Below are 13,597 nucleotides of genomic sequence, written 5' to 3' on the forward strand. Positions count from 1 at the left end.
AGTCAGGACCCAAGCAGGCTTGGACACCTAAAAATAAGTAATCTTATTTTGCAGGAACACCACAAGAAGAATCGAAAAGGAAAATGATATCTCGATAGCGCGTGTTCCAGACATATGATGGGTGACAAACAATTGTTCAAATCAGACACTAAACTAGATGGAGGAACAATTACTTTTGATGACAAATCCAAATAAAATGTTATTGGTGTTGGAAAGGTTATTTTAAGCTCAACATGTGATGTGGATGAAGTTTACTTAGTGGATGAACTCGGGTACAATCTTCTCAGCATCAGTCAACTATGTGACAATAATTATAAGGTTCGTTTTAAGAAACATGGCTGGTTCATAGAAGACGAATCAGGTAATACCATTCTCTCTGGTAATAGGGACATAAATGTCTATACTATTAAAAACCTAGAAAACTTTGGGGATCAAATTTGTATTTCTTCTATAATTGAAGATTCCTGAAGTTTGGCATAGGAAACTTTGGCATGCAAGCATGCACAACATCCAAAAACTTTCAAAACATGACCTTGTCGTTGGTTTTCCAAAACTGGATTTTTCAAAAGATCATATCTGTGATGCATGTCAATTAGGAAAGCAAACTCGATCCTCTTTCAAAGTTAAAAACATTGTTTCAACCTCTAAACCTCTTCAACTGCTGCATATGGATTTATTTGGCCCCACTAGAACTGCTAGTATTGGAGGTAAGAAATATGCTTTTGTTATTGTAGATGATTTCTCTAGATTTACATGGGTTATATTTCTTAGTCATAAAGATGATGCCTTAAAGAATTTTGAAGTCTTTTGGAAGAAGGTTCAACGTGAGAAGGGCTATTACATCTCTACTATCAAGAGTGATCATGAAGGAGAGTTTGAAAGCAGAGTGTTTGAAAATTTATGCAATAATCAAGGAATCTCCCATAATTTCTCTTCACCTAGATCTCCTCAGCAGAATGGTGTAGTAGAACGGAAAAACAGAACCTTGCAGGATATGGCAAGAACAATGATAGTGGAAAATTCTTTACCTCACCATTTCTAGGCAGAAGCTGTAAGTACATCATGTCATATTATTAACAGGTGTCTCATTCGTCCTATTCTCAGAAAGACTCCCTATGAACTATGTAATATATAACTACTTCCACCCTTTCGGATGCAAATGCTTTGTTCATAACAATGGTAAGGATAATCTGGGTAAGTTTGATCCAAAGAGTGATGAAGGTATATTTCTTGGTTACTCTCCCTCAAGTAGAGTTTATAGAGTTTACAGTAAGAGAACCTTATGCATTGAAGAATCTATTCATGTTGTTTTTATTGATACTACCTCACCCAAGGAATGAACATGTTCCTGAAGATGAGGAAATTTTGTGTGCTCCAAAATCTGTTATTGTAGGAAAAGATCATCAAAGTGAGTCAGCTAATCAACAGACTCAACCAGCTGAAGCTCCTTCAGAAGATCATGACTTATCTCAACCAGATCAGTCAACTAACATGGAAAAGATCTCTTCAGTGAATACTCCAAATGAATGGAGGAACGAACCAGGATATCCTTACAAATTCATTATTGGAGATCCATAGGAAGGAATAACTACAAGGAGATCACAAAAGAATAAGTCTCATGTAGCTCTCATTTCTCAAATTGAGCCCAAGAAGATTGATGAAACTCTAAAAGATTCTCATTGGATCAATGCTATGAAAGAAGAATTAGATCAGTTTGAGAAAAACAAAGTCTGGGAATTAGTTCCAAAACCCCAAAACTCCTCTGTTGTTGGAACTAAATGGTTTTTCAGAAACAAATTAGATGAATCAGGCCAAGTCGTTCGAAATAAAACAAGACTGGTGGCTCAAGGTTACTCTCAACAAGAAGGAATCAACTATGATGAAACTTTTGCACCTGTGGCAAGACTTGAATCCATCAGAATTTTACTTGCCTTTGCCGCTCACAAAGGATTCAAACTGTATCAGATGGATGTCAAAAGTGCGTTCCTAAATTGTTATATATATGAAGAAGTATAAGTGAAGCAACCTCCTGGGTTTGCAAATGCCACTCTTCCAAACCATGTATACAAGCTAACTAAAGCCTTGTACGATCTTAAACAAGCTCCACGAGCATGGTATGAAAGGTTAAGTTCTTTCTTTTGAATCAAGGTTTCAAACGAGGTAACCTAGATACAACTCTGTTTATTAAGCAATCAAATTCTGGTAATCTCATTACTCAAATTTACGTTGATGATATTATCTTTGGTTGCCCTAACACTACTCTTTGTGAAGAATTTGCTCTTTCCATGAAAGGTGAATTTGAGATAAGCATTATGGGAGAACTAACATTCTTCCTTGGACTTCAAATTCAGCAGTCTCCTAAAGAAATTTTTATCAACCAAACTAAGTACACCAAGGAGCTTATCAAAAAGTTTGGAATGGAAAATGCTAAGGCTATTGGCACTCCTATTAGTCCAACTACTGTGCTAGATGATGACATTAATGAAAAAATGGTTGATGAAACCATGTATAGAGGAATGATTAGATCTCTACTTTATTTAACTGCTAATCGACCAGATATTATGTTTAGTGTATGTAAATGTGCTAGGTTTCAATCAGCTCCTAAAAAATCACATTTGACTGCTGTTAAACACATTATTAGATATTTAATTGGTACTACTGAATTTGGCCTATGGTATGATCAACAACAACAACAACGACCCAGTATAATCCCACAAGTGGGGTCTGGGGAGGGTAATATGTAGCAGACCTTACCTCTACCCCGAAGGGTATAGAGGCTGTTTCCAGGAGACCCTCGGCTCAAAAAAGCAATAGGAGATGATATATTAGTACCATAAAAATGCGTAATAAAAATAACAACAATATATAAGAGATATGAAATATGAAATACAGAATACGAAATACGAAATAATTTTTAATACGAAATACAGCCTATGGTATGATCATTCTAATAATTTTTCCTTAAGAGGCTTTTCAGATGCTGATTTAGTAGAAGACAAAACTGATAGGAGAAGTACCAGTGGGACATGTCAGTTACTGGGAAATGCCCTAGTATCTTGGCATAGCAAGAAACAAAATTGTGTTGCTCTTTCAACAATTGAAGCAGAATACCTAGCTATTAGAAGTTGTTGTACACAAGTTTTATGGATCATGCATCAACTCGACTATGATTTATGTCTTACTGCTACTCCTTTTTTTGGCGACAACACTAGTGCTATCTGTCTATATAAAAATTCTGTGCATCATTCTAGAGCAAAACATATAGAAATTAAACATCATTTTATTCGTGATCATGTTGCAAAAGGTGACATTGCATTAGAATTCATTAGCACTGATTCTCAACTTGCTGATATTTTCACTAAACCTCTTTTAGAAGAAAGATTGTGTATCCTTCGAAAAATGATTGGCATTCTGCCAAATTTGTAAAACAGTTACTTGTTTTAGTGGTTAAAATATTCTATACGTTTTCAGTATATTTTATTACCTTAATTATCCGTGTACTAATTAATTTTACTGTGGAGGTATAATTATTACTTGCAGTCATTCAGAACCATCACCTCGATCTGTATTTGACCCTTCCAAAAACCAAGACGCCCCTTCACTTATCTCAAATCCTTGATAAAAAACCTCCCTCTTCCAAATACTTTCCTTATTTTCTACCAAATCTCAAATTTCTCCATGGCCAAAAGAAATCCTTCCTCTGCAACCAGACGAAGCCGTAGGTTTCAAAAACCTATCAATACAGAAGAAATGGTGGATGTAGAGTCATCTATTGATGCAGACCTTCTCAAGACTGACAATGATAGCAATAACTCATATGAAAATCAACCCATTAGCCAGAAAAAGACCGAAAAACGACCCATGGAGCAAACCCCCAAAAAGGCTACATGCAAAAAGGGCAAGGTATAATGCTTGGATTTTGGTCTAGAAGACAAGTTGATCTTCTATGACCCCAGTGAAAAGGCAAGGTTTGAGTCTTATAAGTCAAAATTCATGGCTTATGGACACTGTTTAAGTCTCTCTCTTATGCAAAATCTTCAGTGTGATGTGACTGGAAATTTTGATTTCTAGCATATTTCCCCTCTATTTGACACTCTTGGAAATTCTGTGTATGAAGAACCTGTTAGAATGATCTATGCAAATCTGTTTGTGAATGATAAGGATGACTTAGAATCTATGGTCTTAGGTACTAGAATCATGTTTGACTCCTATCAATTTGAAAAAAAAAATCTGCCAAATTTAGTGGGTATGATGTGTTTGTTCAAAATTCTTGGCCCAAAGACTTTGACGTGTCTCTTGAAGAAGCAAAAATTTTCTTGTCTGATAATCCCCCCTGACATTGGCCCCAAAAATCTGAAATTTGAACACCGAGTTTTGGCCCACATGATTGCCACTACTCTACTTCCCAGGTATGGGTCCCTAAGTTCATTGTCCACTATAGATATCTTTGTCCTCTACTGTCTGGTCAACAACAAGCGTCTCAATTGGTTTGTATGGATTCGTCAGTATATGCTTGAGAGCATCAGGGATATTTCCTCTTCTGTTGCTTGTCTGCACTATGATATTCTTCTCTCATATTCTGGAAGTTATGAAGGTTGATTTAGCACCATTTACACCCAAGCACATCTCAAGTACCTATGATAAAACTGCTTTCTCGATGATGAGTTACTCATTGGGTGAAAATGGACGGGTTAAAAGGGCCAAGGTTGAAAGTGCTCCAGCTCGGTAGATAAAATCAGAGAAGTCACTAAGGGGACAGGTTCAGATGTAGCAAAGCTACGGATAGACATAGGGGCTACAAGGAGACATGGAACTAGGACCTTCAATTCCATGACTGAAAAAATGGACAAGCTCGTCAAGGATATTGACAACTCCTATGAATCCTTTTGCACCAAAGTGATCAACACCCTCAAATACTTTCTGGGATATCATTAATTATCTCTGGCTGTTTTTACGATAAATAACTTATGTTTTTTTTTGCTTTTGTGATGGTAGCCTTTAGACAATTATTTTTTGGTCTGTACTAACTTAAGCATCTACTGAAGGCTCTACTGCTCTAACCCTTTTCATGTTCAGTATATTGCTTTGTGTTTCTATATATTATATTACTCTTTCCTTTTTGATTGATGTCAAAGGGGGAGAAAAAGTGAGTAAACACTCAGGGGGAGACATGAGCACAACTTTCCAAACACAGGAACAATTCAAGGGACGCACTAGCTCAGGGGGAGAAACTCTTAAAAGAAATTGAAAAGGGAAGTATCTTAATTGTCCTTAAACCTGTTTACTACTTATTGATTGTCATTATCAAAAAGGGGGAAATTGATAGGTTTTAAGTTTAAGTTTCAATGATGACAATATTATCTTACGTTATATTTTCGGGAGAAATAAAAAGGAAGGAATGAAGATAATTAGCAAGATTGCTATTGGTTTCAAAATAAAGGAAGAAGGAAGAATTGATTACTGCATTAATGATCAATTAAAGAAGCAGATTGACTCGTCCTCAATCAAGAAAAGAATGAAGATTCAATTGCAGCATTAATGATCAATCAAAGGAGAATTTGGGTCGTGACATTATTTCAAATATTCCTTTTAAATAATATTATTTAGTTATCAAATTACATGTATCGTCTAATAATTTCAAATTAGTATTCTATTTTACTTCTAGGAACTTTAGAGAGAAGACCGGAGAAGGTAATATCATAGTGGACATAGATGCGTGATAATAGTGACACATTCCTACTTGTTCTGCATATTCCTACTTGTTCTGCACATTAAGTAAATATCTATGTTTTCTTTTAACTGAGCAACACTAGTATATGAACCCTCCTGTTTAGCTTAGAAAAATATGCTTATGTGACCTAATTGTCTTATCTGTTTTACCTGCTTTAACTGTTTACTTGGATTTTGTGTAGCATGTTTAGGGTAGAAATTCCTGTCTTTCCTGATACGAACTTGAATAGAATTGTAGAATCCTTTCTTGAGACTGTTGTGTATTTACTTTGGGACTATGGATCGGTATTCCGGGAGATCCTCTGGCCTGTTTACTTTGGGAATACGGATCGGTATTCCGGGAGATCCCCCTGCACATTTATAATTGGGACTACGGGACGATATCCCGCGAGATCCCGCTGTACTAGATAATTACTTTGGGACTACGGATCGGGATTCCGGGTATGATTTGGACTACGGGACGATATCCCGGAGAGATTCTGCACATTTACATTTGGGACTACGGAATGATATCCTGAAGATCCCATGTTGCTATCTCTGTGTACTGAGTTATATTCTTTTTGTGATGTTATTCTCATTTGACTATTAGTATTTTAATTATACTGTCACATTTCATACTGTTTTACTTTGTTATATATATATATATATAACCAGTAGGGCCCTGACCTTCCTCGTCACTACTCGGCCGAAGTTAGGCTTGGCACTTACTGGGTACCGCTATGGTGTATTCATGCCCTTTCCTGCACATATTTTTCGTGTGCAGATCTAGGTTCTTCTACTCAGCCATACTATCAATGAGGTGAGGCGATTTCAGAGACTTCGAGGTATATCTGCCGCGTCCACAGACCGAGAAGTCTCTCTCTATTCTCCCTTTTAGCTATAGACCTTCTGTAATTACTTTTGTTTAGACTTCTGGAGTTAGGACACTATATAATTTCTCTAGTTTGTGATTCATGAGATTCCTGGTTTTGGGAGTGTATATTGGTCGAGAGTGTTATTATTGTATATGCCGATCAGCATTTTTTACACTTTATCTATATTTACCTGTTAGATGGCTAGTTGTACTTTTAAATTCCTTTTTCCGTAAATTGTTAGGCTTACCTAGTCATAGAGACTAGGTGTCATCACGGGGAGGGAGAATTTGGGTCGTGACATTATTTCAAATATTAATTTTAAATAATATTATTTAGTTATCAAATTACATGTATCTCTAATAATTTCAAATTAGTATTCTATTTTACTTCTAGGAACTTTAGAGAGAAGACCGGAGAAGGTAATATCATAGTGGACATAGATGCGATGGTAGCAAATGCAACATATAAATTCAATTAGAGTATTTGTCAGCGCGAATCGAGCCTTAACTATAATGGTTGGGGAAAGCATTCCCTTATCTAAATCTGTACTTGGCACAGGTATGAAAAATTAAAATATGAGATTAATAATCTATATCATAAATTCTGATAAAAGAAAATAATATATTAATAGCGAAAATAATTTTTTTTTACAAAGCCAGTCAGAACCAATTTTTTGTTTTTACAAAGCCAATTAGAACTAAGAATTACAACACATGATGCTTATAGACTTGGGCGTAACGCTTCAAGTAGTCTTGGGCTGTAGTGTAGTTAACCTCTGGATAGAGTTTGGATGCCTCTACTCCTCCTTCTCCTATTTCAAAATTAACAAGGCATCCTTCATAGCAAACGTGATAATAGTGACACATTCCTACTTGTTCTGCATATTCAAGCTCTGTTTTTGATTGAATCAAAACAAAAAAAAAAAAAAGAGAGAGAGAGAGAAAATTACGTTATCAATACAACATTTTCATAGAAAATTACGTTATCAATACAACATTTTCATAGAAAATTACGTTATCAATACAACATTTTCATTATTTTGGAAATGCCAATCAAATTGGGACAAAGGGAGTATATGATTTACGGTTCTTACCCTTCATAGGAGCCAAAAATTCTTCTTTGGTAAGAGTTGATTTTTTAAGCTCCTTACCAATGAGCTTTTCCCAAATATGAACAACCTCTCTTTGGGAAAGTATGTTTTTAGGAGGCCTAAGGTAAACTGTCTTATTGAGTGTTCTTGAATCATCTATGCTCTTTATTGTATATGTTGCTATATCATCTTCGTCCACACAAATTGCTGCAAATTAATCAACACAAAGATAGTTATACAAAATACAGAACAAACCATATACAGAAAGATAAAAGGAACTAATTATACAAACAAATTACCTTTCTGGTTGCCATCTCCGAGAAAAACAACAGAATCAGTAGAAGGAAGAATGTGGCCAATTTGATAAAGACCGCCGAGGAAGTAACCAGCAAAGCAGTTAGCAGAGACGTAAGTGTAAGGAATGGGAGCTTCTTCTATGGCTTTTCTCACCACCATTTTATCATCAAATGTCACTCTACCTGGCTCCATTCCATTTTCCATTCTTGCTGGATCCGTTCCAAACTCAGATGGCAAAAATCTCTGTACATTTTTATATTTTATATCCCAAATGAATTGTCTTGGCAATGATTAAAATTACCGAATCTCAAATACACACGCATATTTTATATAATTATGAATATGTAATCAGTTTGGATGAATAATTAAGTGCTATTTTATGTTCGAAGTGTTATGATATTTTCGCTCCACATTCAATGTGCCTAAACGAGCGGTGCATGAGAAAACTCTTCATTAATTATATTATATATATACCTTGATATTTCCAGCTTCTTTGATGGCATCCACAAGCTTGAGCTGAAGTAAGATATGATGGCTACGAATGTGGACGCCGGAGATTGCACAGATGACAACATCGACGAGTTTAACGGCGTCGACGAGGCTCCGATGATCGTTAAAAGAAGCAGAAACAAGATGAGCTCCTTGCATCTTAAAAGAAATAAGCAATTCAACTTTCTCAATATCAACTCCAATTTCTGGACGATGCAAAATGTAGGTTTCATTACCATTTGCTAAACTAGCTTTCACTAATCTCTTCCCAAGGTACCCTGTTCCTCCTACAATCAACACTTTGCTTTTTTTCATCTTAATATATTAATTTCTTCTTCTTAATGGATTGCTATATATGATAGTACTTCATTACCTAGCCATTTATAGAATGGATTAATTTCGTTTTATTTTCCTTCTGTTGTGGGTTTTTTGTCTTGGAGTACAAGGTTTTCTTTTGTTCTAGATTTTACTCCTTTTTTGGGACATTAAAATGTTGCTCCATCTTTTTTCTTAGACACGAAGCTACATAAGCATGCTATTGATACAAGAATTTTTTCTGCTTTTCACTTTATGTCTGGTACTCATATTTAACGTCTAGTTAATCCGCACTACGTAACGCCCATTAACGGAGAAAGACTCCTGGCTAGAGTTTTTTTATTTAATTCTCACGGCTTAAACCCAAGACCTCTAATTAAGGGCGAAGGGATCTTATCATTCCCACCATGATTCTGGCTGGTGCTATTGGTACAAGTTTAAGCTACTGATATAGCTAGCTCCTTGTTTTTAACCTTTTCTTCTTTGCTTATTTGCAAGATTTTGAGAAATCGAAGTGATTAGTTAGGTTTCAATTCTGATCATGTTTTTGTAACTTAGTTTGATGGAAAATTTTAGAGTGTCTAGAAAACTTAAAGTTGAATAAAATGTAAAAAAAAGTGCTCAATGATTACTTTTAAAAAGATTAGAAGTATTTGAAAATAAAATCTATATAGCCTAACTTGTTATTATCTTCTTTAGTTTTAAACTTCATATGAATAAATATGAGAAGGTACCGGTTAAGGAGATGACTTTTACTTGGGAAATACTATACTATTTGGTAGAAGCAACTTGTTGCTTCTCTTTAAAATCAAGAAAGTCGATTTAATACATTAATATTGATACTATTTCTTGGGTCACTACTCCATAGGTAATTTAATAATTCTTAACTTTTTCCCTCTTGTGATTATGCACCTACAACTTACAGACCATGCCATCAAAAAGCTTAAAATCTTTCGCGCTACAACAACAACCTAGTGGAATCCCACTAGTGAGTTATGGGGAGGGTAGTGTGTACGCAGACTCTATCCCTACTTATGAAGGTAGAGAGGTTGTTTCCGAAATACCCTCGGTTCAAAAACGTTAAAAACAAATGGAGTAATGGAGAAACAATAGCAACAACAAGGTAACCAGACAGTAGAAGCAAATAATACAACACGTAATGACAAAGATCCAGGGATACGAAACTACAAGAATAGTGCCAATCCTACTACTAATATTGACACACCGCATATAAACAAGGGACTAGGAATAGGAAAGTACCCGACTAGTACTACTACTATTGGTAAGACAAGGCAATTCAAATCTTTTGCGCTATTGCTGGAAATTTTATTTCATTTATTTATTTTCGCTGTGGTGACAAACAGTTCAATTCTGCTGATCTCATGGCCTTTGCCAAGCAACAGGTAATATATATTTGCACTTTTTTTTATGCTTCTCACAATTTTAAATTTAGCAATAGGCCTGTCCGGGATTATAATGCCGTCATACTCATGAGAGCTAATTCTGTGGGCGCAGGACAATACGCAATTTTATACTAGCTGTTAAAAAAAATTATGCTCATTAAATAGTACTCTTTTTTTCTCTTATTCTTTTTTTTTTCCTTTTAGGAATGGTTGGAGGGGTCATGTAATGTATGAATATAACCACATGATCGTCTCAGCAAAGGCGGAGCTACATGTATTTGAGGGGTTCAATTCAATCTCCTTCGTCGGAAAAATATACTGTGCAAATAGGTGGGCACACCTTTAAATTGCCATTGAGAAATTAAAGCACAAAGTTTCTTATGAATAATTAAAATATGTAGATGGACGATATACTAGGCAAAAACCCAAGAGGAAAATCATACATGGTTAGTTTTGGGAACAAACCTCCAACTCAAGCTCATTACAGAGGTGCCTGTGTCCCGAAAATGTCTCCAGACAAACTGGTGGACCGCTCCATGAGTTTCATATACTGGTACAATGCAGAAAACTCCAATCCTAATGAGCTAACAGGTGCCATTGTTGGTGGTCCTGATCGATACGATAACTTTGAAGATCGTTGTTCAACTTCTTCAGCCATGACTGAGCCGACAACATATACAAATTCTTTGGCCATTGGTGTCCTTGCAAAGCTCGCGAAGCACCATGCCCAGTCTTGATCACCTAGCCACATGTTCATTAGCTGGCTGCAAGGGATCGGAGCAAATAAGCTAGAGTTTGTCTCTCTTTTCTACAGATTAGATGTGTTTAACATAGAATAGGATAGTTAGGATTCTTTTGATGGCCTAGAATCTAGGTACTACTTTTGCAACGTTGATTAGTTGCATAAAGTCTGCACCCAAGAAGAGTACTTTCTTGTGGTGGATGTCGTGTAAATTTGTATGGATACACAGAATAAAGAAAGAGCCTGTACAGATGAAACATTGCCATAATAGCCAGAAACAGATTTCTGTTTTCAGATAAGCACAATGAGAAGCTTCAAACCTCACTAGAGTTGCACCATGAGTCAAGATAACACACTCACCAAAACCAATCGTACTTGACAGGTAAAAAATTTGTTGCTGAATTGGTTGACAAAATCGCAAATATGTTAACTAAAAGCTCGGCAGATCAGTCATATTAAAAAGAAACCAAATATTTCTAACATCGCAGATCAATCCTAATAAACAAATTCAACTACTGAGCAGTGTTTATGCGCGGCTGCCAGCTTCATAAAATAAAGGACCTCGGATATCAAAAAGAGGCAATACGACAAAATTCAATGAAGGAAAAAAGAACAGGCTTGGAGAATTTTCATTCAACTTTATGATTTATACAAGCCAATCACAGAAGATACAAGAATTTCTGAATCTGCAACAGAGTTTGCAGTTTGAAATTGGACTGGCAGTTAACATTAATGAATGAAGTAGAATAGAACTATGCAACTATTTTACTGAGGCATGTATTTAAAAACTAGTGCCACTCATCAGTTGCAAAAAATCATATACAAGAAGAAGCCTTTTTTTTGTAAGGAGTATTGATCAAATAGCTATAAGCATATGTACAGTATTCAATTGTATTTCCTTTTAACTAAAAAGGGGCTGCACCAGAGATCATCTTGGTCACAGGCTGCCTACGTACCCCTAACAAATCCTAAAGAGGGATCAAGCCCACACGTAGTTCTTTAAATATACAGTATTCAATTGTAGTTTTTATAACTAAAAAGGGGCTGCACCTGAGTTCATCTTGGTCACAGGCTGCCTACATACCCCACTAACAAATCCTAAAGAGGGATCAAGCCCACACGTAATTCTTTACATACTATATTACAAATCAATTATCAATTTGAGTATCTACTTTCAGTATCGCCTCTCTAATTTCTTCGGATTCTGCAGGCACATTCTCATTATTGGATCAATGTTCTACTATCAGATCACGGTTATGTGGTTGTGTCTTGAATGCTATCTTTTGCTGCGGTCTGCGTAAAATGATCTTGTAACCACCTAGCTTCTTAGTTGTCTTTGTTGCAGGCTGGATATTGTCTGCTACTTTGGATGAATTCAGAAACGGATGATTCAATAGCATCTCGGCTGTCCAACGTGAAGTGGGATTCTTGACTAGACATCTCTTCAAAAAATCTTGTGCTTCATTCGACAACTTTGCATTCTGAAACATTGGTTCCTCAAACTCGATTCTGTATAAAACACCCGAATCTTGGCTATCTTCATCTGATTCCCACAGCGGTGTCCCCGTCATCAACTCGTAGACAGTGCAACCGAGAGCCCATATATCAACTTCTGTTCCGTACTTTTCGTCAGCCACGGATTCTGGTGCCATATACCTTTCAGTTCCCTTTAGTCCCTGATTTTCTGCCCTGCCCTGTTCCAAAGTCATAGAGAGCCCGAAATCTGCGATCTTGGCTGTTTCATCAGAGCCCGCAAGAAGAATGTTATCGGGCTTGATGTCGCAATGAATAACTCCTCTGCTGTGTATGTGAACGAGCCCTAAAACAATATTCCTCGTGTGTTTTGTAACTTCAAACTCTGACAGTCCTTTCCCTGAGTTGTAGTTGTGAAGACGATCGGCTAAGCTTCCTCCGGAGGCATATTCGAGCAGTAAGTTGTAAAGGGTGACGCCATCTTCTTGTGTAATATTAACTCTGAAACAGTGAATTACGTAAGGCGAGTATTCAAACATGCGGAGGAATGCCCTTTCTTCTTGCAAGGATCCAGAACGATCGAGTACGCAAGATTTAACTGCAATGAGAGGTGGAAGACGCTCTAACGCGGCAGGTTGAATACTGGACGTGGAAGCTAAAGAAACAACCCCAAACCCACCTCTACCCAGCGTCCTCACTCTCTTCCACAAGGCTTCAGCCATTTCTGAAATATCGGTATGTAACTAGTGAACGTCTGCTGCTGCTTCTTACTCTGTAGTCTGTTATATGTTTACTTCTTACTTAGGTTATAAGGTGTAGTTGGTGGGTATTAGGACATCCCAATCCTTTATTAATTAGGTTTCTAACTTCCCTATTTTTACTATCCATATATTTGTGTTACGGCCCTATTCGTTTTTTTTATTTTCTCAAAGATGATATTTATTCACGTATATAAATTTCAGTCTGTCTCTGGCCACAATTCAAAAACTAAATAATTTATTCCATAGGAGAACTAACTTTATGCGTATTAAACTAGTAAATTTATCGGCGCTTCGCGAGATCATTAAGAAAACAAATATGACTAATAAATAATAATTATTATTTTTATAATTAATATCAATCAATTTTTACCTTGGCAATAATTCAAAGAATTTGATGTGCATAATGTATAATCTTTTTATACACGATAGGAATCATGTATGAT

General features: G+C 36.2%; 3 protein-coding genes across 3 annotated transcripts; 1 reads left to right on the forward strand and 2 right to left on the reverse strand.

The window, feature by feature from the left end:
• Window positions 1-7,185: 7,185 nt before the first annotated feature.
• On the reverse strand, window positions 7,186-8,835 carry LOC138872096 (bifunctional pinoresinol-lariciresinol reductase 2-like). The gene is made up of 4 exons (XM_070150104.1): window positions 8,446-8,835; window positions 7,974-8,214; window positions 7,678-7,881; window positions 7,186-7,476 (listed from the first exon to the last, which is right to left on the reverse strand). Exons 1-4 carry the CDS (start codon window positions 8,773-8,775, stop codon window positions 7,289-7,291), a joined length of 963 nt encoding a protein of 320 aa, XP_070006205.1. The 5' UTR covers window positions 8,776-8,835; the 3' UTR covers window positions 7,186-7,288.
• Window positions 8,836-10,579: 1,744 nt separating this feature from the next.
• LOC104234528 (endoglucanase 16-like) lies at window positions 10,580-10,915 on the forward strand. Its single transcript, XM_009788097.2, has one exon. It carries the CDS (start codon window positions 10,580-10,582, stop codon window positions 10,913-10,915), a length of 336 nt encoding a protein of 111 aa, XP_009786399.2.
• Window positions 10,916-12,149: 1,234 nt separating this feature from the next.
• LOC104234530 (mitogen-activated protein kinase kinase kinase 20-like) lies at window positions 12,150-13,281 on the reverse strand. The gene is made up of 2 exons (XM_070149566.1): window positions 13,275-13,281; window positions 12,150-13,117 (listed from the first exon to the last, which is right to left on the reverse strand). The coding sequence occupies exons 1-2, from the start codon at window positions 13,279-13,281 to the stop codon at window positions 12,150-12,152; spliced, it is 975 nt and encodes a 324-aa protein (XP_070005667.1).
• Between the last annotated feature and the right edge of the window lie 316 nt (window positions 13,282-13,597).

The sequence above is a fragment of the Nicotiana sylvestris genome, chromosome 6 (assembly GCF_000393655.2).
Source record: "Nicotiana sylvestris chromosome 6, ASM39365v2, whole genome shotgun sequence".
NCBI lineage: Eukaryota > Viridiplantae > Streptophyta > Magnoliopsida > Solanales > Solanaceae > Nicotiana > Nicotiana sylvestris.

What these genes read in the sequence shown, in the direction of transcription:
- LOC138872096 (XM_070150104.1), bottom strand. Translation starts at nt 8,775, where the DNA reads ATGAAAAAAAGCAAAGTGTTGATTGTAGGAGGAACAGGGTACCTTGGG. An exon ending in AAGAAGCTGGAAATATCAAG is followed by an intron (nt 8,215 to 8,445) that starts GTATATATATAA and finishes AAAAATGTACAG; the next exon opens with AGATTTTTGCCATCTGAGTT. An exon ending in CGGAGATGGCAACCAGAAAG is followed by an intron (nt 7,882 to 7,973) that starts GTAATTTGTTTG and finishes ATTAATTTGCAG; the next exon opens with CAATTTGTGTGGACGAAGAT.
- LOC104234528 (XM_009788097.2), top strand. Translation starts at nt 10,580, where the DNA reads ATGGACGATATACTAGGCAAAAACCCAAGAGGAAAATCATACATGGTT.